Source organism: Manacus candei, unplaced genomic scaffold, assembly GCF_025592945.1.
Source record: "Manacus candei isolate 608988 ecotype Guabito, Panama unplaced genomic scaffold, ASM2559294v1 h1tg000050l, whole genome shotgun sequence".
NCBI classification, from domain to species: domain Eukaryota; kingdom Metazoa; phylum Chordata; class Aves; order Passeriformes; family Pipridae; genus Manacus; species Manacus candei.
In genome coordinates this window covers 37,516,394-37,542,638 of record NW_026138098.1, presented here as the reverse complement: position 1 = coordinate 37,542,638, position 26,245 = coordinate 37,516,394, and the positions used below count along the sequence as shown (strand labels likewise).

Genomic DNA, 26,245 nt, shown 5'->3' with positions numbered 1-26,245 from the left:
CCCAGCTTTTCCCTGGCAGCTGGAAACTCCCCAGCCTATTTCCTGCTTTGCAGATCAGTGGGGCAGCGCCGGCGGTAAATATCCCTCCTTGAGGCATGGGAGCCCGGTTGCCCCCTCACCCCGGGGCTCTGGGGGCTGTTCGGAGGCCGCAGCTGAGCACGGAGCGCGGGGGGGGGGGGAGGGAACCCGTCAGCTGCCAGAAAAAGTTGATGCAGGGGAGGGGAGGGAGAATAAAAAAAAAAAAGCCGAACAAAGAGCCTCGTTCAGGGCTGCTGGTTGGTTTTCCTGTGGGTGCTCGAGGCAGAACGTTATGTACCGGCCCCGCTCACACCTCCCCTCCCCGGCTCCTCGCACTGCTGGCCACGGCCCCAGCGCCGGCCACGGCGCCAAGGCACGCGCTCGCCCTGCTGCCCGGGCAAGGAGCCCGCCTGGGAAGGCCCCTCCAGCATCCAGGGTGCAGCAGAGTGGGGCAGCACCCCCGGAACACCATCTCCCATCTTCTGCCCCAGAAGCACCCAAGGGGAGATGAGTTTCAGAGCCCCCCCCTCCCGCAAATCTGCGGTGCCAACTCGGCATCTCAGCTGCCAAAAACCTGTCCACCGCCCTCCTGGATGCACGTTCCTTGTTCCTCTCCGCCCGGCTCCTGCAGCTGCTTGTCCCGGGGGCGAGAGACGGGCCCGGGAGGTTCGGCTGTGGCAGGGACCTGCCCGGCCGGCGGCACGCCGGGACCTGCCGCCCGTCCCACGCAGCCACAGCTCACCTGTCAGACCTGGCCACGGGCACAGAGGATGCACAGGGTCACCCCTCGTGTGCCCGCCACCCCCTGCCACAGTCGGGGACCCTGCGAGCGAGGACAGGGCCAGAGAGGGTGCAAAGGACACCCACCCAGCAGGCACTGAGGGGACACCCCAAAAACGGCAGCCTCAGCCCCTCTGTTACACTCCCCACGGGAATGCTTGGACACGGAGGATCACAGTGGCCTCTGCGCCAGCCCCGAGGGACAAAATAATGTGCAAATCTACCTAAAAGCAGCTTTTTGGGCCACGGAGCTGCTGGGAACAAACAACTACACAGCAGGTAGCGGCAGCACCTTGTGGGGCAGGAGTTCACCCCCCACCACACATGGGGCACGGTTTGTACCCGACGTGCACCGAGGCACTCGCTGAGCCCCTCCATACATCTCCTCCCTTCCTCCTCCTCCTCCTCCTCTCCAGCCCCCTCCCCCTGCGGCCCTGCAAAAGCGCTGAGCTCAGCACATCCCGGGCAGGGGCCCAGCCCAGGACCCTCCCCAGTGCCAGCCGCTCCCCCCAGCTCCTGCTTAACCCTTTGCAAAGCCAGCCAGGCTGGAACTCGGAGCGATCCAGCAAATCTCAGCACGGAAGGGCATCCCACAAGGCACAGCCGCCTGGGAACAGCCTGTCCAGAAAGTTTGGATCCCTCTCTGTTCTCCCAGAAAGGCCAGCAGGTCAGGGGGAAGACACTCTGCTCCTCCACAAAAACCGCGCTGGGTTCGTGCCAGCAGCAGGACCTGGGGAGGGGAAGCTCAGGGATTAGCTACACTGTAGCTAACTAAACTTCGCTTTCCAGCCCAAAACCATTCCTCGAGGCTCGGCTGCGGTGGAGCAGCCTGGATCTCAGCCTCTTTTGGGGAGGAGAAGGAGCTGCCAGCCCCACATCCTGCTCCCTTCCCAGCCGAAGTGCATGGATTTATGTTGGCATTATTTGACTGCAGGGATTCAAAATTACATTTCCCTTTAAAACTTGCCATCACACCAGAGCTGCCTGCTCCCCTGCCTACCAGGAGATGCTATGGCAAAGAAAGAAAAATATTTATGCTTGGCTCCAGAATTCCAGCTTATTTTTAGCAAGGCGTCTTCCCTCTGGTCCTTTACCTCTTTTTTGTTTATTTGCCGTTTCCCCCCTGTTTTGACCCCAAAACCAGCAGTTCCTCATCTATTTTCAGCCTCACCCAGCCAACATTTGTACCGACTTAGTGGTTGTGGGGACAAATAAACCCACGAGGTACATTTTGTGAAAAACAGGATCCTAAGCACCATCCAGCCGTTTCTGAGCGCGAGCGTGCAAATATCTGGGTGTATTTCTAACAGCTGGGGCTGGGGGTTGCTCATCTTCTATTCCAAAAAGCCGAGCAGTGGCTCTGCAAGCTGCAGGCGGGAGCCTGGACTTGTTCCCAGCTGCCCACACAGCCCCTCTGCTCCCTGGGATGCTCCCCACTCCCCCCGCTTGGACTCCCACTCCCAAAAGGATTCAAGCTTTGAGCCCTAAAAAGCAGCTGCTGGTGGGGTGCCCAGACCCCCCAGCACCCGCTGCCCCGCACCCTTTGGGCGGGGGGTCACCACAGAGGGGGTCCTGTCCCCCTCGCCGCCGGGCACTCTCTGCTCCGCACGGTGTTTACTGCCGGGCTGTTATCAATCTCGGCTCGGGAAGGACGGGACCCAAGATAGGTCCTGGGGTGACTGCAGAGTGTGCTCAGCCCCTCCGATAAAGCCGCGGGCAGCGCAGCGGGAGGACAAACAAAGCCCTTTATCGCCAGTTCGGCTGCCTGAGCTCCTCGGGGTCTGGCTTTGGGAAGGTCACGTACGCGGGGACTGGCACGCACGGACCGGGGTGGGGGGACACACTCGCAGGGTGGGGGGCTTGCAGGACGGCGGGGTCTCGTCCCGGTTTTAGGAGCCACGAGGGAAGGAAGATGGGGATTCCCCCCAGCCTGGCACTGAGCAAAAGCCCATCCCAGCCCGGCCATGCCCTGCCCTCGCCCCCTTCGATCTTCAACCCTGTCTCATTCCAGCATCCCTTATTCCCTTAAAAAACCAGGACAACGCCAGCTAATGGGACACCGGGATCACTCCCGCTTCAGGGCAGGGGGGCTCAGCCCCATCCCATGCCGGGGCAGCAGGATCCGCCCGCGCCGGTGGCACCACGCAACCACCACCTGGAAAACTCAGGGAAACTGAGTCTGGGCGCTGAGGGGGTGCCCGGGGGCGGTGCCCGGGCCCTGGGGGTGCGGGGCACGGGGGGGCCCCGCGGACCCGCCCGACCCCTGATGCAACCGCGGGTCCCGTTTGCGGCGCCCGGGGCCGCCCGGGAGGGGGCGTGGCCTGGCACGGAGGGGGCGCGGTCGGGGCGGGGGCGTGGCCGAGGGGAGAGGGGGCGTGGCCTCCCGCTGTCACCGGGCAGGAGAGACGCGGCGGACGTGCCCCGCGCTCCCATTGGCGGGCGCGGGGCGCGGGGCGGGGACACTCGCACCGCCCCTATATAATGGGCGGGCGCGGACGGTGCGGGCAGAGCGGCGGCAGGGCCGGGACGGGGTCGGTGACGTCTGTGTCCAAATCCAGAGCCGTATCCATGCCTGGGCTGTGGGAGCGGCTGGCGGGCGGCGAGCGGGGCCGCCTGGAGACCTCCGACTGCGAGTCGCTGGGCAGCGCCTCTGGCTCGGAGGGAGGTGAGTGTGAGCTCCCTTCCCTGGGGTTTCTCCGAGGAACGGGGGGGGGCGGGAATCACTGAGTGTCCCTAAGGGGGGTGGCGGTGCTGTGCCGGGACCCTGTTACGCCCCCAAGCCCCTGGGATCGGTGTTTCCCCCAGCCCACGCTGTTCCATCCCGAGCCCCCGAGGTCGGCGTTGCCCCGGGCTGACCTGCCTCCGTGCCTCCCGCAGATGCCGAGTACGCCGACGGGGTGTCGCTGCCGGACCTGGACCTGGAGCTGCTGCACGACCCCGAGGACGAGCTGCTGTGCTCTAACCTGATGGACGTGGTGCAGGCCACGCTGGGCCGGGCCCCGCTGGGCTCCAAGCGCTGTTCCCGGCTCCTGATGCCGGCGCAGCTCCTGGCGCAGGTGCGGGCGGAGCTGCAGCGCCTGGCGCGCAGCGAACCCTGCGGGCTGCGCGGGGCCCTCCTCGACCTGTGCGTGGAGCACGGCAAGGCCTGCCACGACGTGGGGCACATCGCCGTGGACCCCGCCGTGGTGCCCACCTTCCAGCTCACCCTGGTGCTCCGGCTGGACTCCCGCCTCTGGCCCAAGATCCAGGGACTCTTCGCCTCGGGGCCGGCCTTCGCGCCGCTGAAGCTGAGCACGGGCTTCAGGGTGATCAAGAAGAAGCTGTACAGCTCCGAGCAGCTGCTCATCGAGGAGTGCTGAGGGGCCGGGCCCGCTTCCCGAGTGCTTTGGAAGAGCCGGTCGGAGCGTGGCGGCGGCTCGGGGCAGCCGCTGTAGTTTAGGTTAGGCTGGAGTAGGGCTGTAGGTGGAAGTAGTTTGGGCAGGTGGAGGTCCCCGTGGGGGCCCTGCCTATGCCGGGACATCCCTGACGTGGAGCGGACCGGGACCCAGGCGGAGGTCGCTTCGCGCTGTCGATGATTGTGGGATGATCCCGGGACGCTCCCGGAGGCGGCAGCGGGGCTGCTGGGGGGGCGGCCGGTCTCCTGATGGCTGATCAATCATGGGGCTCTTCTTTTGTAACCAGGATTGTAATCAATGGGGCTTCAGGGGCGGGGGGGAGTGAGTGATGGCTGAGCCGTGGGTCTGGATCAAAGACAAACCCCCTCCTTCGGCAGCCGGGCGGGAGGGGGCTCTGGAATTGCGCCGTGTCTTTGATCACGAGAGTGGTGGGAGAGGGGCACGTGAGGTGCCGCGGGGCTGGAGGGCAGGACCCCTGGCCCCGACACTGTGGCGCTTCATTGGTTACAGTTTACACTCATACACTTGATGTTCAAGTGCGACAATTCCTATGCAAATCGTGTCGGGTGGTTTTTTACTTTTCTAATAAAAGTTGTCTTGATTGATAACCCGCCATCTCCCTGTTGTCAGTCTGGTCCGGGGAGGGGATGATGCAACCACTGCTCTGAAATCCCCGCTGGCACCCTCGGGAAGGCTTTCCCTGGCAGGGCAGCCCCTGTGGTGGGAGCTGGAGGTTTTGGGAATGGTGGGGAATCCCGGTGCGCCCACTCCTAATTGCAGCCATGGGGCTGTGACTCAGGGGGCTGAGTCAGGGCCCTGAGCCAGCCCAGTGCCTGCTCATGCCTGGGGAGGAGCACCCCAGCATCCCAGCCAGGAGCTGCTGCTCCTCCCCGGGACCTATGGGGGGAAATCTGGGCCGAAAACCAGGAGAACTGGCTAAAATTGTGGGTGAGGGAGGCTGGGGAGGGTCACACCTGCCAGGAGTGAGCATACCCCAACCCACTGCCAAGCTGAGACCAATTACACAAACCTGCAATTAGAGGCCTCGGGGGGGGGGGGGGGGAAAAGGCTTTCACTTAAGGGTGATTAAGTCACTTGGCAAACTCCCCTAGGAAGGTGTGGGGGGGATAGAACCAGCCTGAAACACCATTTCCATTTACATACTAGTTTGTTCTGGCTCAGGATTGAGTTGTTGGATTGTTTTGTTTTGTTTTATCCCCCTGTGGACAAACAGTGACTTTTCACGGAAAAAAACTCGAGTTTGACACGGACAACCCCCAACTGGAGCGTTTCTCTCTGGTGTAAATACCACCTAGGAGCAGTCAGGGTGGCACAGCTGGAAACAGAACTTTGCACACCCACACTGTGCAAAGGGGGGGGCTTTGGAACATTTCTCAAAGGGTCACGTGCCGGGGCATCCCTCTGCTGGGGTCAGGCAGTGCCCCGTGGGATCATCCAGCACAAATCCATCCCCGGGGGGGGTGGAAAAGGAACTCCAAACCCCAAGTTTTTTTGGCAAAACCGTGAGAGGAGCAGGTTTTGGCACTGCCAGCACAGTGTGTTGCTCCCGGGATGATTTATGGCGCGGTGACCGGGCGGTGCAGTCATCCCCTGCTGAGGCACATTGAGACTCGGAGTGATAAATATAGCCCATAAATACATGTATTTTTAAATATCAAGCTCCTAAGCACATGGAGGGGGGTGGCCCTGTGCCTCCTGTGCTTCCAGCAGCAGCGTGACCCCCACTTGTCCCCTACCAGCCACTCCAAGGGAAGACAGGGGACTCCACATCTTGTTTTTTAAAATTATCATGCCAAGAAAACAGTAAAATCCACCATAACTCCCCAAAGTGAACACAGAGCAATGGGACAGCCTCTTTGCTGGGGGGTGCCCAGCAAAACCCTCTGTTCAGAAAACACCCTGTGGTCTCAGCCCCAGCTGTGAAGGTGAAGCTTTGCTCTTATTTATAGCAAAACGGCCTTTCCATGGGAAATTTGGGGGCGTAGCAAGGTCCCTGGGGTTGGCAGCTCTCTGCAAGGTGCCAGGAGCTTCCAGCCAGGCTGGATTAAGCGTCTCCCATGGCAGGGGGGTAGGCAAAGGGATATTTTGGGACCGAGGAGGCATCAACAGAGCTATTTGTGGCACCAACATCAGCCTGGGGATCCCAGGTGCCAGCACAGCGGTGGGAAAAGGGAGATTTTGGGGACACAAGCAGCAGTAAGGCAAATGAGGATTTAAATCCCACAGTAACGCTAAACCCTCATGTTTTGCTACCAGAAATGACAGTGAGAAGTGGAGTTTGCTCCCTACCTGCCTGCCAGAGGACACTGCTCCCAGAGTACCTGCCTTTGTTGCCTCCTGGTCTTCGGCAGCTGCTCCAATTAAAAGCTTGGGCTAATGAGCTGATGGGCAGCCCAAATCACCTGCAGGTGAGCAGAGACCAACACACACTGAAATTCAGAGCGTCTCCCCTTGCTCTGGACCCAAAATGTAGCAAAACCACCCCAAAAACCGGGCCATGAACGTGCCTGGTTGCAGCCCTGCCAGACTCCCCAGGGGCTGACTCACCACTGCTGGGAATGTGGCACTGAGGGGAAACAGAAGGGACATGACCCTTGGCCTCTGAGAGAAGGGGAAAAAAAGGGAAAAGGGGGAAGTTCCCATCCCAAAACCTCCAGCCCTTGGGGGATGGGGATGCCGTGGGGTCCAGCCTTGAGCTGTCCCAGGGAGGGGGGATGTGGGGAAAAGAGACCCATTTGGGAGCACAGATCCCAAATCCAACTGCAGTTTCCAAGTTGCTGCTGTCAGGATGCACATCCAACCCAGCCTTTCCAGCCAGGACAAAAGCAGCCCAAGCCTTCCTGCCCACCCTGATGGGGACCACATCCAAAGGGCACCTTCAAATGCTGGGATGGTGCTGCCAGGCCAGTGGCATCCTGGGATGAGAATAAAGCATTCCCCAAAGGAGCGTGGGCAGAGGATGCAGGGGGCTGGCTAATGGGAGGGCAGGAAGGTGAGGTGCCCTCCTGGGAACATCCCAGTGGAACCAGTCTGATGCAAAGATGTCCTGCTGGGCACTTGCTGTCACCTTGCCAGGACCCACAGGGGCACCACCTCTTCTCCATCCCTCTCCCATCCCAGGGAAGGGGAAGCCCCCTCAGCACAGGGGTTTCCCGGGATGGCAATGACCCCAAATTCCATCCACTGCCTGCCTGTGTGAATACAGCGAGGAGCTGGAGCAAGGATGTGCAGGACACCAACACAGCCAGAGCCTTTCACATTATAAACATTTATTTATAGATGTACAATTGTATAATTAATTCTAAATCGAGAGATACAGCCTCTGTGAGCATCCACTGGGATCGACCCCTTCTCGCTCCCTATGATCCGTGGGTATCTACTGGAAGAAAGAACGATCCAAAGGTTTTGGCGGGCAGGCTCCGGGCAGGGAATGCCGTCGGGCATTTCCGTTCAACCCCGTCCCCATCATCCCTGTGCCTCCATCAAGTGCCATTTCCAAATGCTGAACTTCCACCCACTTCCTTCTGAAGGTGGAAGAGTCATTTAAAAAAAAAAAAAAATAAAAGGATTAAGATCAAAACCCCCTTAAAATCAGGTCCAAGCCACGGTTGGCTGTGGGGTAACAGGGCTTGTGGCCAGTGGGAGGGTGAGATTTCACAAAATAAAATAACAGCTGAAGACAGAGCGAGTGGCTTCCTACGGACAATGGGATAAAACCACCCCTGCCAGCCCACCCGGGAGCCGCCGAGCTTCTGATCCACTCCCCGAGCGTGCCAGGGGGACAGTTCTCACTGGAAATGTCTTTAGACACAGATGGAACTGCAGAGCAAAATTAAAATCATCCAGTTTATCCCACGGGAGGCGGCTCTGCTCGTGCCAGCTTTGCTTCCAAGGGGTGGCTCCCGACCTCGGGCACCCTCCCGCCGGTGCTGCCCGGCGGTGACGGAGCGAGACACACCACAGAGCCCAGGGCTGCCCCGATCCGCCCAGCAGAACCGCTTTCAGAAGCAACACCGCACTCCATTTCCTGTGGATCTGCAGTATTTTCCAGGTCTCCTCAGGGAAACGTGGTGTCGAGGTGCAGCCGAGGCCCGGCTGCTCTCGGTGGGTGGGTGGGCGAGGAGCCCCGAGCGTGGGACACGCACAAAACCCCCGACGACGGGCGAGGTCGACGGGGAGCCCTGGTGGGCAGCCCTGGTGGGCAGCCCTGGTGGGGAGCCCTGGTGGGCAGCCCTGGTGGGCAGCCCTGGTGGGGAGCCCTCTCCGCACGGAGCGCGCGCCACACGCTGATTACCAGGCAAAATTCCAGCAGACTCGGCGAAAAAAGGAGTTACGTGCACAGATGAACCCAGCGACTGACGAGCACAAACCATCCAGGACAATCCTTCCGTCCCGACGCCGGCGCTCAGCTGACCCGCCGCGGCTTCTGCCGACGCTGCAAAACCAGGGCAGGGCTCGGGGCGGCTCCCCCGGCTCTGTTACCCCCTGCAGCTCTGCAGTTCCCATTGTTGAAGGCAGGTGTGGACATCCCGATCCCTGCGACGCCGCTGGGCCTCCCGAAAGCCAAGTACAGCAACTGCAACGTGATCCTTGTTTTAGTGCCGGGCAGGAAAGTGATGTGGAGCGAGACACCCCGGGAAGAGGCTTCCCTGCCTCCCTGTGCACCAGAACGGGCAGAAAACAAAATAATTTAATCATCCAACCCCTGCATAGTTTAAAAGTACAACATATATACAGCTATAAATTAATGCTAAATAGATTATGTTTTCTTCTTTTTTTCTTTCTTAGAGTTTTCTTTTGTCACCAAATCGTCCGGTTTCTCTCTCCGTTGGCAGCAGCGAAGGGTCTCCTTCTGCTTCACGGCTTCTGCAGTTAGTTTGGGTTCTTTTACACTCCATGTGTCTCTTCCAGGGGCTGTGGGATCCCAGAGCACGCTGGGGTGATGGAAGGGGAGGAGGAAGCCGGGCAAGCTGGGTTTGCTGGCCCAGTCGCTGCCCGAACGGCAGAGAGAGGCAGAGGGAAGAAAGAGGGCAGTTGTGCGTTGCTAATTCTCCAATTCCATTTTTTTAAGATAAGGTTTGATTCTTTTAAATAGTAAAGTCTGTCACCTCGGCTCAGTGCACTTCACCAAAAGTCTTCAGGCATTTCAAGAGTCTGGGAACAAAAGCGGGAGCGGTGTCAGTCTCCGGGCAACTCCCCCTTCCTTCCCCACCCCACAGCACAGGCAGCAGCTTTTCCAGGCTCTTTACAGACCACGAGGTGCAGGGAGGGAATTAAAGAAAAGCAGGTAATTAACACCAGCGTGTGGCAAAAGGAGAGGCGAAGTCATCCAAACAAGAGAATGGGAGGACCAAGATAAGAATGGATCCAAAACCAGAATACACCAAAAAAAAAAAAAAAGCTGAATGTGGCCCAGAGGATTTGCTTTAAAGGCCAAACTCTCAGATGCCAAGGAAAATAAACCCCAAAACTGCAAATCAAGCAGCTCGATGACCAGTGTCCTCAAGGAGTCCCTGTGAGTCGAAATGGTGTCTGTACTACACCTGGTACAAGCTTCATCTTTTTCTGCAGAAACCCTGTTCTCAAATAATTTTGGGATAGAGGGACCTGCAGGTTTCAGAGCCCACACCACCTGGTAGGCAAAATCAGCCCAGAAATTTAAGCAGAAAAAGGACTCCAAACCCTGTGCCAATTTCTTTTTCATTATTTTAGTGCAGCACGTCCAGTCTCACATCAGGGCTCTCCTTAATCCAAGCTCTCCAACACCTAAATCTTCCAGACCTACCCCCTCCTTAGCTGCTTTTATTTAGATTCCCAGTTTAACCAGTAAGTTACTTCTACAACCTGCTGGGAATTCTGGCCATTTGCTTTGCTCTCCTTAAGCATCAGGGGAAGGCAACTGTGGGGGAAGGAACATCTGTGGGGTGGGACTCCGTTCCCCGTCATCACATTCACGTGCCAGGGATAACAGCTTTTCCAGTACAACAGGCAACAAAGCAACCAAAAAAGGGTTCATTAAAACGTGGAGGCTGGATGCCATGGCTGGTAACAAACTGCCAACCAGCCAAGGTGCTCCCAGCCTCACCCAGGGATCCCGGAGACCCAGCACTGACAGCACCAGAGAAAACAGGGGCGGGGAGAGCCGAGGGTGCCAACATGCAAACTAAACCAAATCAGCATCTTGATTAAGGAGTGAAGGCTCGGTGGAGGGGGCGCTTCCCGCCCTGTGTGCATCCCAGGAGACTCGTGGAGGTCTGTGTCTCAGCCAGGGATTTAAGTGTTAAAAGCACTACGGTGGTTCCCGGGGCAGCCCCAGCTCGTACTTGTGCTGGTGCCGGGCGGGGCCGTGACTATCCGTGCAGGGAGGCCTGGACGTCTGACAGTCTGCTGCAGCTGGGGGTGCCCATCTTCTGTGCCCGCTGGTACAGGTCCGAGTCCCCGAAGTAGCGTGCCCGGTACAACAAGCCCTCCTCTGCACGGGGAAAAGCCCAGCGTTAGGAATTCCGCCCGGGATGAGACCCACTCGCCCGGCCCCGGCCCCCCCCCGGGCTCTGCTGGGAACGGGAGGCACCTCCAGCGTCCAGGGCGAGGTGAAACACAGGATGAGGCTGAGGAAATGGCCCTGTGGGACAGGATGGGCGTCAGAGCTGCTGACAGCTCATCCATCCTGGGAAAGCCTCTGGAGCCCGGCGGGACCGGCCCCCAGTCCCAGGGGGCACGCAAAGGTTACCCCAGCACTGGGGCATCGGTCTCGCCTGGCACCACCCGGGCTCCAACAGCCCCTCCGGCACTCCGGGCACTGGAATCCTACCCTGGCCACAGCTGTGGCCATCCCATGCTGGGAATGGGCAGCCAGGGAAGTCAGGCTGCCCCCGGGACTCGCTGCCCTCGCCACACTGTGCTGCCAGGATGGCTGGCAGGGTCATCTGTCACACCACCCCTCCCAGTCCCACATGCCCCCACAGCCCTCGGAGCAGGGCTGGGATGCACAACACCACAGGCAGCAGAGTCTTCCAGAGTCCTTGGAGAACTGAAGTATTACACACGTCCTAGAGGCCTTTTCCAACTTAAATGGTTCTATGATTCCACCTTCCCCCTCCAGTGGAAATCAGAGATACCCTGACAGGGCAGGGGACCCTCCGGGGCACAGCTCTTGTCTGACCAGTTCTACAGCAGCATTAGGAACCAAACCAAAACAAAGCAAACCCCACGTACCGGGTCTGTCACGAAGTCACAGACTGAAAAAAACCCAAGCCAGCAACACAGGAAATGTGCTGGCACCATGTTAAGGTACAGCTCTAGCACAGACCCTCCGTTCCTGACCCCCCCACTCACTCTGCTGCTTCTCTTTCCAGCAGTTATTCCGGAGGTTTGCTATGTAGTCGTCCTCCACGCTCCGCTCCACGTTCTTCAGGTTCGTGCCCGTGTACTCATCTGCAAAGTTCTCAGAGACGTAGTAGGGGACTTTCAAGTGCTCTGTGAATCTCCTGTGTATGTGACCCACAGACCTGCTCCAGGGAGAAGAGCAGAACAGTGTAGGAATTGCTCCAAGGGCACAGCAAAGCCCCCCACAGTGTGACATGATTCCAAACCGCTGGAAACATCCCTCACTCCCAACCAGCCCCAGGGAAAGGAAAAGCATTTCTGGTGGAAATGAACTGCCAACACAGGGAGAGAGAAGCTGCCAGGCCTCCAGCTCGGTAGGCAGAGCTCTGAACACAGACATAGCTCCGAGGCAGATTGCCCAGGGCCTAAACCCACTTAAAATAAAGTGTTCTCCAGGATTTTCAGCACTAATTAAATCTCTCCGCAATTTCCTCCGCTCACAAAATTAGACCTGCTCTGCACCAACCAGCACAGAGAGCACTTTCCAGAAGGAAATCTCTTCCTCCCCTGGCCCTGTTGAGGTGCATTTTAGACAAAGCCCTGACATTCCAGCAAACCTAGAGATGTTCACGGGGGCGTGTGGGAGCTGGAACGCAGGACCTGCGCCCAAACGCCGCATTGGTCAGGAACGGCTCCACCTGGAGACCTGCCCCAAGTTCCCCATAATAATAAATACCAGCTGGCTGCTGCATTTAAAAGCCAACCTGATTCTTAAGCCAGGTATAAACATTAACTCATCTGGGTCGCCCTTCAGTCTGTTATCAGGGTTTACAGGAGTGATTCAAAGACTCCTGCACGTTTCACCAAGGTCCAGCTCCTGGGGATGAGCAGTGGGTAACCAGGTGGCCTGAACAGGAGCAAAAAGCGCCCCTGGGATTTTTCAAGGCAAAGGTGCAGCCTGGGAGAACCCAGCTCACTAAGTGAGCTGTGAAGGCAGAGCCCTGAGCTCCCCCAGAGTTCATACTCCTGTGTAAAATGAACTACATACAGAGTGTGCCCTCACGGGAGGAGGACTGAGGCTGGCAGAGCTACAGCAGCATGTCTGGGTGTAAAGCATGAAAATAAGGGCACAGGGAACCTGCCACCTGCAGTCAGACGTGTAATTAAGTCGGGTAAGTTCCATGAGGTGTTACTGAAGAGCAGGGTGGCACAGTCAGGCCCACAGCCAGGCAGCTCTTCCAGCAGGAAGCTGCTTTTTTGGAAGAGATTTACAAAGGTCACGGAGTGACAAATGGTTCTTTAGGACTCTGCCCTCCTCAGTGACGGCTTCACTACGGAGAAGTGGCATTAAAATCACCGGGTTCGACGCTTCTGTCCTCCTGCTCGCCGAGCTCAGGCACACATTTCCCTTCTCAGCACAGCACAAGCTGCTGTGAGCGGTCCAGCAGCTCCTCCTGCCGGCACGGCACCGCCTCGTCCCAGCTGAACTGCCCTGGTCGCGCAGGAAGGAGGGAGGACTGATCAGCCCATGTGCTTCCCTTGTCCAAATCCAGACTCGGAAACTGGGTTGCTTGCTGCTACCCCAGCATGCAGAGACAGGGACAGCACAGGGAGCAGAGTAGCAGAGAAACATCTGGGGCTCAGGGATGGCTTTCCTCTGGCAGCTGGCAAGGCTGGAAGCAAATCCCTGCCCAACTTCAAAACTGCCCTCCCCTGAGGTGTCTTCTCACCCCACAAACTCTTCACCAGTACAATCCAAACTGGTATACATGTAATTGCTTAATCTTACAGTCCCGATACCAAGTGTAGAAATCACAGCTCAACCCTCTCAGAACAACCCTTAACTGTGCCAAAGCCACGCCATCTTTTGGTTCCAAGCACTAATGTCACAGTCTTTACCCTGAATCCGAAAGCTAAGCTGGGTTTTATAGTATTTAACATCATGCCCCACCCCTGGAAGTGTTCAAGACCACAAAGGATGGGGCTTGGAGCAACCTGGGCTAGTGGAAGGTGTCCCTGCCCATGGCTGGGGGTGGAACAACATAATTTTAAGGTCCCTTCCAACCCAAACCCTTCTGGGATTCTGTGATCAATGGCAAACGTTGCTACCTGTGAAACCAAGCAGGAACCCTGGGCTGTAACCAAGTCTGCCCTCTTTAAATACACATAAGGAACTTCCACTGAACATACATTAAGCTTTTGTCAAGGATGATGCAAGCAGCCAGAAATCAGGCCTGTTTTCCCACTCTCTGCTGTCACTGCAAAGTGACTAAGAGGAAAGATTCATTCCATTTGTCAGCCAAGTGAGCAGATGGGGCATTTCCACAGGATCTAGAACGAAACAGTTTCACTTTTGCATTGTAAATGCCTGGCCACTATTTCATGGCAAGATAAGAGTTCAAAACCAGGGCATTTCTCTGGGAGTGTCTTTTACTGTACAGGAGTGCCTTTTATTCCTTCTTCTCTTCCTCTGCTGCTTTGTACTAGGTATAAACTGAGGCTTTCATGAAGAACAGATCTGGTTTTTGCTTTTCACTGCCCAATTTAACTCTACACCTCAATTTGTTCTCCATATGGGATCTTGGTGCCAGGCTGGAGCCTCCCAAAACCATTTTGCCTGTCCCTTTCCAGGAGGACACAGCCAGCTGTGGGTAAGGGCTGTAGAAGGTCCCTGTCAAAGAACTCCCTTCCCTTAGGGAAGTGAGAAACCTTCTCTGCCCCTTCCATTTCACACCTGTTTGAGAACCAGGAGGCCTACACTGCTGTGTGAGACAGCTGGCAGCAAGAGCAAGGGGTCAGGAGAGAAAGCAACAAACCAAAGGAAAACAGGGAAAACAGAGTGGAGATCCCTGCCCTCCCACACCCCTCCCCAACAGGTACTGACGGCCTCTGGCTCAGACTGTAGGGTGGGCTGGAGACCATCATCTGGCTGAGAGCAGACACAATGATCAGGATGAGGATGGGCATCAGCTGGACAAACAGCCCCAGGCCACCCTGTGGGAACAGAAACACGCAGGGCAGTGCCAATCCACACCCCTGTGCCCCAGGATCCAGTGCAGTGCCAATCCACACCCCTGTGCCCCAGGATCCAGTGCAGTGCCAATCCACACCCCTGTGCCCCAGGATCCAGTGCAGTGCCAATCCACACCCCTGTGCCCCAGGATCCAGTGCAGTGCCAATCCATGCCCCTGTGCCCCAGGATCCAGTGCAGTGCCAATCCACACCCCTGTGCCACAGGATCCAGTGCAGTGCCAATCCATGCCCCTGTGCCCCAGGATCCCGTAGCACTGCTCTCCCTCCCTCCCAGTGCTCGGACACAACCTCCACTCTCCTGCTTCTCACAGGCATTTGTCTCAGGAGTAACTCAGAATAACTGGGGGGAACCCAGCAGCACACTGGGCACTGTGACTCTGAAGGTCCAAAGCCACTGGATGTGACAAAGGGCAGAGGGGACTGGCAGGAGGAACCTTGTGAGGGAATTCCAGAAGCCTCACGCCCATATTTTGTTTTTCTAGAGTTTTTGCTAGAGAGCAGGACTGGTTTTATGGAAAGCCTTCTCCCCTTTTCAGTGGTGGATGAAAGCAATTCCCCCTCTCCCTCACCTCCCGAGCTCTCTCCAGTTCCAGCAGTGTACATCTCCCCTTTAAGCTTGGGAAAGAAATATTCAGGAAGTTCTTGTTTGTTTGTTTTTTTAAAATAAAACTGGCTATCCACAGAAAACCCTGACTCCAGCTTTCTCCTCACACAGAGAGCAGCACCATTTCCCAAGCCAGCCACAGCAAACAGCTCCCAGTTCACATGTTGGGAACACCTTTACCCTCCCAGCCCCTGGTTTGTTGTCCACTTACATCCCCCTGGTGCTCCCTCCTGTCCTGCCTCTGGTGGTAGGTGTATCTCATCCTGCCATTGCTGTACACGTGAACGTTACCTGCAGGCAAAGACAACTGTTACACCAAAGTCACAGCATGGAGGGTGTGCTGGCTGGCCAGGAGGGAACCACAAAAGGTGGTCATGATCCATGGCACTTGCCGAAACAGGAGCATTCCTGAGGTGTACTGAGTGCAAACAGAGCGGGCACAGGGGTATTTCTGTCAGATTTTGCAGGATCATATGAAAATTCAGGTTGGTGGTGACCTCAGGAGGTCCAACCTCCTGCTCAAAGCAGGGTCAGCTACACAGAGGGAGTACCTTGTACAGGCTTCCTCTCTTCTGACTGAACTGCCTTTAGATTAAACCCAATTACAAACAGAAATAATTCTGGTATTTTTTCCACCCTGAAAACAAAGCTCATCCATGTCTTGTTTTAAATATCAAAGCTACAGCTGCAGAGGGAGCCTGGCTGAGAGAGCAGCCCTGGACTCCCTTGGGACAGTGAGGAGAGGGAAAAAAAGACTGAGCCAAAATAGCAATGTGCTGGTTTTGCTGGAGTAGCTTGGCCTCTCTGCCAGGCAGAACACCAATGCTGCAAAAGGCTCCCAGATGCCTGTCATTGGTGTTGGTGTGTTAATTCCCACTCACTGGACAAGAGAGAGCTACCAGAGCAAATCTTCTTCACTGAAACCAAATTATTTCTAAGTTGGTCCACAGAGGTCAGATAACCCTTGTCTCCACTGCCAGTCAGATATGACCAGAGCAAGGACAAGGGAGTCTTCCAAAAGAAAACCCTTGTCCTGATGTGAAGTCTGTGTCTTCCTGACTGGAACTGAGCAAGTGAAGGAACAGGCACTCAGTTCTTTTCTGCTGTCCCAGCCATGATGAGTATCGTGGATAGACAGGATGCAGACTTCATTCTCAGTTCAAGAGGTTTAAACTGTGCTGTAGAAATACACTTTCCTTTTATGGGACATGGGGGAGAGCAGGAAGTGGCCAGTGATCTCACAGAAGCTGCTCCAGCTGCGTGGCAGAGCAGATAGAGATCGGGAGCAAGGCCCAGGGTTTGCTCTGATAAGAAGATTTAACTTCTCAAACCACCAGGCAGAAAAGCCTTCCTCAAAACAGGATTATTTTTACAACAAGCCTTAAAACAAGTAATTTTTTGTTATAACATCCAACCCAAGCCAACAGCAGCTAATGCTGCCAGCCATGCAAACAAACACCTGAAGCTGGGAAGAAGTCCAGCTCTCATGGTATTTCCTGCTGGACGCCGAGTTCTCCAAGTACCCACCTGAACAACTCAAAAACCTCGAGGTGTTCAGGTCGTGCCTGAAGGAGAACCCTCTCCCATCGAGCTCAGCAATCCCTGCACGGCCAAACAAATCCCTACTGCGCTGTCACTCCGCCAAAGCATCGCGTCCCGCTCAAGAGATTTAGGTTTAAGGTGCTTACTAGAGGGAAAACCACCACCAAAAAACATGTTGAAGAGGTCCTCGGGGGAGATGTCGGCCTCGAACCCGCGGTGGAAGTCCGAGTGGCTGTGCCCATGCCGGGCAGGGTTGAGTTTCTCATCTCCAAACTGGTCATACTGCTTCCTCTTCTCCGGGTTGCTCAACACCGCGTACGCGTTCCCGATGGCTGCAACGGGGACAATAAGGAAGCAATTAGCTTCTCTCTCTTGCACATGATACGTTCAGCCCTGCACACTGCCAGGACTTGCCTTTCTCCTCACACAAATGAGATTCTCAGCTACCCACGTCTTTTCAACGGGCTACTGGTGACCTGGCACACGGCGCTGGCAAAGGCAGACAGGAGGAAGTCACACCAAGAGACTCGATGAAAAATCCCTTAATTGATTCGAATGAAGGAGTTATGATATGACTGATATGAATTTGGTGCATGTCCTTAGGGAAACCCTTCAGCTGTAACCAACTGTTACAGGCAAATAAAACTGCAGTTGACAAATTTTACTCAAATGTGGCATTAGGGGAATTCACTGTCAGAGCCCGAAACCAGAACTGCAAACAATCTAAATATGGGCCAGATCACTGAAAGAGACTTTAAAACTTTCCATGAAAGCTGGTAGGGAAGCATTAGCTAGAAGTTGTGTCTGTCAGCTGTGAATTTCAAGATTTCCAGATGCCAGACGTAAGGTGCATAATTACAAGGACTGTTAACCAGTGCCTGTGACGGTGGAAATGAACTGGAACTGAAGTCCTGCCAGTTCCCAGAGTTTCTCTCCTTCCAGCCTCGGCAGTTTGAGCCCTTCTCCCAGAACACCTGCCTGCCACCCTCCTATTTCTGTGCTTCCCTCTCGACATGTTCCAGTTTCCCACCTCCCCTCTGCACCAACCCACCCGAGAGCCTCCCTGTGTCGCAAGGAGCCAAAGTGCCCGTGGCAGCGACTGCCTGGTGTGTGAAAGACAGGAGCAGAAGGGATAGAAAAGGGAGATTCATGCCCTTTTGGAGGAGATCAACTCCAAGATTCAACATTTTCCCCATGGTCAGATGGAGGTGTATGGTTTCCTCTTGGACTAGAGACTGGGAGTGTGGAGGATGTAATGTCAATACACTCCTTCTCCTTCTTGGTTATAATTAGTGCACACAGAGCAAACAATTCCAGAGCCAGGCAGGGAAGCTGGTGGACAAGGAGACTCAGAGTGTATGAACCACACAGCTTGAAAGAACCAGCCAAGCAATGAGAACAGAGCGCTGCAGGGTTTGCTCACTGTCTGACTTTGTGCTGACAAAGCCAAGAAACTCCTCATTCCAGATCAGGATTTTAGCTCCTAGTAACCAGGTTCATCTCTTTTTTTCCAGCATCAGACAGGCAGTGATGCAAATCTGCCACAGGTCAGGCTGCAGCAAACTGCAACTATAAACTGAGACACGGGCTCAGGACAAGACACTTTATCAGCAGCCACTGGGGAGGCGACTGCCAAGACTTCAGGTAATACATCAACGTAAGAAAAAATTAACTAATACCCTCACTGCAGTGCAGGCTCCCCCTTCACCCTCTGGAACCAAACAGCTGGAGTTCAGCAAGCTGGGAGCTCAGCTTGGGGGCTGAAGGACAGGGAGCCAAGGAGGCAAGGCCTGGAGGAGATAACTCACGAGCAGAGAGCTCTGCAGCAGGGGATAAAGGGCACCTTGCTTAACACACCACTTCTGGCACGTAACTCTTGTCAGAGCCCTCTGCAAACATCATTACTGGAGATTACAGGTGAGGAAACCTGCCTTTTGCCAAAGCAGGGATCCAAGGATGAGCCACTGAGCAGCAGCTCTGCACATGCAGAGCTGTACCTGTCTGCAGATGCTCCTTCATCTGCCCCCCACACCACACAGGCTCTCCCAAGTAGCTGGGGGGCAGCTCACTGTTTGCTAACACTTATCAGGTAAGGATTTAAGTCTTAAAAGACTTGAACAAACCTTACATAAGACTTTTACTGCTGAATTCATGTCTGCAAGGAGCTCACCCCAACACTGTATCAGTACACTCACACCAGGCCAGCCTTGCTCCCTGCTCCAGCAGAAGCCTCATGCATTTCACTCCCCAAATCCCAGAATGGTTTAGGTTGGAAGGGACCTTAAAGACCACCTAGTCCAGCCTCCCTGCCATGGGCAGGGACACCTTCCACTAGCCCAGGTTGCTCCAAGCCCCATCCAACCTGGCCTTGGACACTTCCAGGGATGGGGTAGCCACAGTTTCTTTGGGTAACCTGTGCCAGGGCCTTACGTCCCTCACAGGGGAGAATTCCTTCCTAGAAAACGGCCAGAATCAGACCACTTTTGTGGCTTTAACACCACAAAACCAGTGCTGCACAGCTGGTATCAGAGGGTTCCACATTCAGCTCAACAATAAGAATCAAACTTGCACAGCTTGCAGGGGGAAATGGGGTTATATGTTCCAAGCACTGGACATGTTCCACGTCTTGGAAAATTACTCCAGTTTTAAGGTATCTTATTACCCAGGAAACATTCCTGCTGCATTTGCAGAGAGGCCCTGAGAACGGGGCTCTTTGCAGCAGAACTGGAGCTCCTGGTGACCTTTTTTGAGTTCTGGCTGGGCTCAGTTACACCCCAGAAACTTCCACCTGGGATTCCTATCCACCAATTCCATCCACAGCCTTTCACAATGGTCAGGTGCTTCCTAGAATGTTTCTCTCAAGGGGTTCATGGGCCAAAGAGCTGCTTCTGGTGCTGCACAACTCACTGGGTCTCTCCTGGGTTTGCCAGTAGACAGGGGTGCACCCAGAACCTGCAGGACTTGGGGCTTCTCCCTGTTAAGTGAACACTCCTGCAACTCTCCAAAAAACCAGGATGGTTCCCATCCTGAGGGAATTCCCTTCTGAGCAGCGTGGCAGGAGGCTGGAGCAACACACAGGAAGGGCTGCTGGGAGAAAGGGAAGGAAGGCTGCTCCTTGTCCCACCGGCAGAGGTGAATCCCACCCACACCAACCTGTGCTTATTATTTTAAGCTTATACTTTGTTCATGATCCAGCCGGCTCCGAAGAGAGACAACTTCACAAAGAGCAGCTTGACTTCACTCCACCTGACCCGGGAGGTTGTTTTTAGGAGCTGTCACTAGCCCAGCTCGGTGCCACTGCCTGACAGTCGGGGGCAGATCCCAAATCTGGAGCCGCCTTTACCTTTGAAGGCCTCGGTGGCCCCCGGCGCGTGGTTCTTGTCCGGGTGGAACTTGAGGGCCAGTTTCCGGTAGGCCTTTTTCAGGTCCTCGTCAGAAGCTTCTCTGTTCACTCCCAGAATTTCGTAGTAGTCTTTGCACTGCTTTACCCTGTCAGAGGAGAGGGGAGAAAGCGGGGAGTCTGAGGAGTGCAAACCCCTCTGCCCTGAACGCGTGGGCTCCGTGACACCTCGGCCTCGGCGGCGTCGCGCGGGGCCCTCGCGGTGACTCAGCCCTCACGGGGTGACCCAGCTGCTTTCACCGACTCGTTCCGGGTGTGACAAACACTCCCACGGAACGAGTCGGGCCAGTAGAGGTGGAAGGGCCTCTCCTCAGGCCGGGATATCACCGGCAGAGGAATGGAACTGGCAAATAAACCTCACACTCGTCACTCTCACGTTTCGGAGGCTCTTTGGGAGGGACTACGGGATCTGGGGGATATCTGGGCTTGTTGGAATTTTCCCCTTCCTCTCTCCTCAGCTAATTCACAGACCTAAAACTAACAGCTGAATTCCAGAGGAGGAAGGAGGGAGCTGCCCAGGGTGTGCAGTCCAATTCCTCCTGGGCACACTCAGAGCCCAGCCATGGTTTCTGCTTCTCACGTGACTCATCTGAGACAGAATCCAGCAGGCCGGGTTTTTGGAGAAGTGGATGATGTAAGAAACCTCCCTGCAAGTCCCTTAGAGTGGTTCTTGTGCAATTCAGGCCATGCCCATAACCTCAAACAACATTTACCAAGTGATTGTGCCTGGGGATCAGTCCTTCAGCTTCCAGGATGTGCAAATGGTAGAAAGGAATAAAGGAAAGCTTGAAACAGGGTTTGGAAAACGGGCAGACTCAACTCAGCTGCCTCCCAGGGCTGCTGGAACTATAAATCCTCCTGGGTGTGCTTTTAACACCACTCCACGTGGTTTCCGAGCTGGAATCTTTAGAACACTGTGAAAACCAGAGCGGTGCCACATGATAGAGTCAAACAAACTGCCCCAGAGGGCTGCTCACACACCTCTTCACTGCATCCACCTGGTCCTGAGTGTAGCCCTTGGGGGCCTCCCCTCCGGCCTCCCCGTTGGCTGACGGGAAGTCCCCGCTCATTTTCCTGAAGGGGGGGTTTGTGGACTCCCTGGACTGGGACTGGCCATTGGCCGACTGCTCGCCCTTGTTCAGTGACTCCAGCAGGACTGGAACGAGAGAAAGGTAAAGAATAAAGAGGTTAAGAGACCATCAAGCTCAATCTGCCCCTCCAGCTCGACCATGAAGAGACCCCTCTTCATCTCTGCCACTGCTCCAAGACCCCTCGCCCTTCCTCAGGAAGACCCCAACCCTTCCACCCAAGGGACCCTCTAGCTCCTGCTGCTTCTTGCCCAGATGTGAGGGCTAGTGCTGAAGAGATTCCCTGCTTTTCCCAAAGCACACCGCCTCCATTAAAACCCCAGGACTACCCAACCAGACAGCCCAGGAGCCACAGTGGATCACCAAAGTGGTGCATCCTTGTCCTTTTTCCCCCCCTACATCTCTCCTCAGCAGCAAAGCATGCCCAAATTTGTCCTCTAGCATATTACAAAGCGTATTACTCTTCTTTATCTCCTCCTTTTGAGAGTCTGCTGCGCTGGGGAAGTGATGTGACAATGCTGTATCTTTAGAGAGCTTGGAGAATGATTCCGTGGGATGCCAATCCCACAGGGACACTCCCCCTTTCTGGGGACAGAACTGCAGCACTGGTGGCTGCCAGCACGACAGGCCCCGTCACACCAGTCACACTTTGTTCTCCTCTCTTACCCACATACCAGGAGCAGCTGTGAAAACCATTTTCTCTCTTAATTACTGAATAGGAGTTGCAGAAATTCACTTTCCCTTTGCTTTTCCTCCTCACAAGGCTCAGGCACTGTCCTCCATCCTCTTCAGCCAACAGGGGACAAACACCCAGGCCTGGCCTAACCACACAGGAGACACAACCGAGGCAGACTCCAAGCATGGAATACCTTTCCATCATCCCTGGCAGCTGGATAGCCACTATTTTTTAAATCTGACTGATTTCTTCATCAAAAAGAACAGGCACATATACTATGATTAAACCCAGACATATTATTTACAGAAGCCTCAGTATCCTGAGCTTGCAGTCCTTTATCCACAGCCCAGAACTGAGAAGGATGTTCCACCTCCTCCCATGGATTGCACACTACAGACCTTGCACTATGAGGGTATCACCTCTTAAAGCCAGTGTAAACAATGCTTGCAGGCCAAGAGATGAGCCAAGATAGCCAAGATATCCTATCTGCCCCCAGAGCTTGGAGGGGCAAGAAAAATCCACTCTGTAATCCAAGAGCCAACAAGGGATGAGGGATAAAAATGACAGTGGGGTAACGAGCAGTAACTCAGTGGGTGAGCTTTTGAGCTTGGGGGGGTTTCACTAATGTAAAAAAAATTTATTTCAGAAAAATAAATCCTTCCCTCCCTCATATTCACACCACTCCAGCATTCACAGAATCACAGGCTTGGCTTTTGCTCCTTCCAAACCTGGAGCTTTTAAATTTCCCCTCACAAGGCTGTTCCCCCCCCACCCCCTGCTCCTGCTGCTTTGGGCTCAGTTCCCCACAGCTTGCCAAGAGAATTTTAGAATCACAGAATGGTCTGGGTTGGAAAGGACCCTAAGGATCATCCCATTCCACCCCCTGTCATGGGCAGGGACACCTCCCACTAGCCCAGGTTGCTCCAAGCCCCGTCCAACCTGGCCTTGGACACTTCCAGGGATGGGGCAGCCTGTGCCAGGGCCTCACCTCCCTCACAATGAAGAATTTCTTCCCAATATCCCACCTAAGCCCACTGTCTGTCAGTGGGGAGCCCCTGGGACCAGCCCAGCACTCGGGGGGTTCTGTGTCCCAGCACACACGGCCAGGGCATGCTGAGCCTGTCATCAACCCCACCCCAAAGTGCACTTCCCAAATCCAACCACAGAAATCCATGGATGGCCACAGCACAGCTCCATTTGGCTCTGCAGCCCCGATCCTATTGCTTCTGCACCCCAAAGCCACGCTGGTGCCCCGTGCAGCCCCAGCACAGCCCAAATCCACGGGCTCCTGGGGCAGACAGAGCTGAATTAGTTTTCAGTTCTGCCACCTCAGCTCCACTTTTCCTCGCTTATCAGCCAACATCTGTCCAACAAAACTTCCCCAACTCCCACTCTGAGGTGACTGGGGCTGCGCTGACACAGAGGGTTTTTGCTGAAATCCCCTTGCAAAACCCTCCCCTGGCCCCGTGACGACACCAAAGGCCCAGCTGGGGTCAGGGTTTGCAGCTGCACAAGGGCCACGTCGCTGAGTGTTGCCAAACCCCTGGAACTCGTGGGAAAGAGACTTCCCAGGAGCTCTGGAGACTCAGTGACCTCCATGGAACCGCAGGATGTACGGCAGCATTTCCCAACTCCAGACACAAAGGGTCCTTGGATGTGAGACTTGGTTGGGGCTGGCCACAAATTACCATGTTGTGTTTAACATTAACCTGCCCCTGCTGCCCCCCCGGCCTCTGCCTTCCTCCAAAAGTCACTTTTCCTACGCAGTAATTTCACAGAAGTATAAATTCGGAGGAAAGGGAGGGCAGGAAAACCATGCTGCACTCACAACAGGCTGACACACCGTGTCTGGGGGAGCAGGAAGAGGCTGGAGCAGCCACAAGGAGCATTACAGGAAGCCCTGGGACACTCAGGCTGCAAAGCTCAGCCAAAGAATCCAAACTCAGATGAGATCAAAGTGAAAAAAAAAAATAAACCCAGGGCCCTTTGTATAAATTTCCGCAACGTCAGAACAGGCAGGGAAAGGATTGTGTTTGGCTGCTTCCAAAGACCACTTCCCACGTTCACTAAAGCTTCCAGAAAGTGAGATCCTTCCTCAAAACTCCGAAGGCCTTCAAGGAGGAGGATTATTCTGTTCCACGTATGAGGGTGTGAGCTCAGCATGGCCTGTCTGTCTGGGAACGGTGGGAAACTGCTGGAGGAGGAACGGGAGAGGGAGAGGAGGAGGAATATGACGAGGAAAATAGGAGGAACAGGAGAAGGAACAAGAGAGGGAGAGAAGAATAAGAGGAAGAGATGAGGAGGAATAAGAGGGGGAGAAGAGGAATAAGAGAGGGAGGGGAGGAATAAGAGGAGGGCAGGAATAGGGGGAAGAGAGAAATAGGAGGAGAGGAACAGGAGAGGGAAAGGAGGAAGAGAAGGAAGAGAAGAGGAGTAAGAGAGGGAGGAGAGGAATGGGAGCAGGAGAGGAATAAGAGAAAGAGGAAAGGAACAGGAATAAGAAAGGAGAAATAGGAGGGGGAAAGGAGGAACATATGGAGGAGACGAATAGGAGGAGGAGAGAAATAGGAGGAGGAGAGGAATAGGAGTGGAAAAGGAGGCATAGGAGGAGCAGAAGAGAAGGAGAAGGGTGAAAGGCTTTCCGCAGCCCCCCGAGAACTTCTCTCCCGCCTTGCCAAGCCCCGCAGCGCTGCTCCCACCAGCCCGGCGTCAGGGATCCAGGGAGCTCCCGGGGCGCCCCTGCCCTCCCCGGCAGCCTCTTGCCCGGGCCCCAGCGAAGGCGAGTGGTCGGTACCGGGCAGTGCCGCAGCCCGGGGGTCACCGGGACCCCCGACCCCGCCGGGCCCCGCCAAACTCGCTTTCCCAGCGTGCCCCGCGCGGACTGCGCAGGCGCGGTGCGGGTGAGAGGTCAGGCCCGGCGGCGGCCGCGCAGGCCGCGCTCCCCCCGGGCCCCCCCGCCGCGGCCCCGGCCCCGCGCTCACCGCGGACCCGCTGCGAGGGGTACAAGCGCTGCGCCTTCTCCAGGAAGCGGCGGGCCTTGTCGGGCTGGTTGGCCTTGGCGGCGGCCAGCGCAATGCCGATGCACCGCTCCGCCTCGTCCCGGTTCGACTCCATGGCGGCGGCGGCCGGGAGGGGGGGGGAGGCAGCGGGGCGGGACCGGGCGCGGAGTGATGACGTCACAAAACCCCGCCCGCGACGGGGTGGGGCCGTCAGGGACATTTTGGGCCGGGGAACCTCCGGGGAGACAAATTGGGGGGAACTGGGATAAAGGGATTGGGGGATACGGGGATAGAGGGACTCGGGGGGACGGGAATCCCCCTCAGCTGCCCCCCCCCTTCTCCCCAGGAGGGGAGGATTAACCCCTTCAGGAGTTCTCTCAGCTCAAGTTCCCTGCCTTTTAAACAGCTCCTGGGGCTCCAGGGACTGCGCCTGGAACGGCGGAAGGAAGGACATGCTGAAGAGGGAGGAGGCTGCTCTGGGCTGCTCCATGGATTCAGTCCCGCTGGGGATGGAACGGCCTCAAATTAGTTCCAGAGGAGAGAATGGTGGTATTTCCGTGGAGGCTGTCCATGGGGAGCACAGCCCCTCCTGCAGACGGGGGGGACAAACCTGCACCCCCACCTTGTGGCTGCGGGTTGTGACATGTGTGAGACATGGGATCCACACCCGAGTGCAGCAGGGAAATGAGGGGAGGAAGGACTTGACAGTAGATGGAATGATCTCCAACAGCAGGATCGATATCCTAGTATGAATCATGGAATGGTTGGGCTTGGAAGGGACCTTAAATCCCATCTCATTCTGCCCCCTGCCACGGGCAGGGACACCTTCCACTGTCCCAGGTTGCTCCAAGCCCCGTCCAACCTGGCCTTGGACACTTGCAGGGATCCAGGGGCAGCCACAGCTTCTCTGGGCAACCTGTGCCAGGGCCTCCCCACCCTCCCAGGGAAGAGTTTCTTCCCAATATCCCATCTAACCCTGCCCTCTGGCAGTGGGAAGCCATTCCCCCTTGTCCTGGCACTCCAGGCCCTTGGAAATAGTCTCTCTCCATCTTTCTTCTTGTCTCCCCCTTCAGGCCCTGGAAAGCCACAATTAGGTCACCCCAAAGCTTCTCCTCTCCAGGCTGAACAATCCCAACTCTCCCAGCCTTTCCTCCCAGCAGAGCTGCTCCAGCCCTCTGATCATCTTGGGGCCTCCTCTGGCCTGGCTCCAGCAGCTCCATGTCCTTGCTGTGCTGAGGAAGGAAGGTATTCTAGAGCTGATTTATGCCCTTTGTCTTTCCAGCTCTGGAAAGCCATGGGATTTTTTTCCCCTCCCTTTCCCAAACACTCCATGTCCTGTGCCCTGTTCACCACCAGCCTTGGG

The 26,245-nt window shown here is 55.9% G+C and overlaps 2 protein-coding genes across 2 annotated transcripts; one reads left to right on the top strand and one right to left on the bottom strand.

Moving 5' to 3' along the window:
• Nucleotides 1-3,286: 3,286 nt before the first annotated feature.
• Nucleotides 3,287-4,801, top strand: DDIT4 (DNA damage inducible transcript 4). Its single transcript, XM_051799749.1, has 2 exons — nucleotides 3,287-3,463; nucleotides 3,676-4,801. Exons 1-2 carry the CDS (start codon nucleotides 3,367-3,369, stop codon nucleotides 4,155-4,157), a joined length of 579 nt encoding a protein of 192 aa, XP_051655709.1. The 5' UTR covers nucleotides 3,287-3,366; the 3' UTR covers nucleotides 4,158-4,801.
• Nucleotides 4,802-7,466: 2,665 nt separating this feature from the next.
• On the bottom strand, nucleotides 7,467-25,038 carry DNAJB12 (DnaJ heat shock protein family (Hsp40) member B12). The gene is made up of 9 exons (XM_051799694.1): nucleotides 24,865-25,038; nucleotides 21,101-21,275; nucleotides 20,063-20,208; nucleotides 16,866-17,051; nucleotides 15,389-15,468; nucleotides 14,425-14,534; nucleotides 11,550-11,722; nucleotides 10,538-10,686; nucleotides 7,467-9,368 (listed from the first exon to the last, which is right to left on the bottom strand). Exons 1-8 carry the CDS (start codon nucleotides 24,995-24,997, stop codon nucleotides 10,565-10,567), a joined length of 1,125 nt encoding a protein of 374 aa, XP_051655654.1. The 5' UTR covers nucleotides 24,998-25,038; the 3' UTR covers nucleotides 7,467-9,368; nucleotides 10,538-10,564.
• Between the last annotated feature and the right edge of the window lie 1,207 nt (nucleotides 25,039-26,245).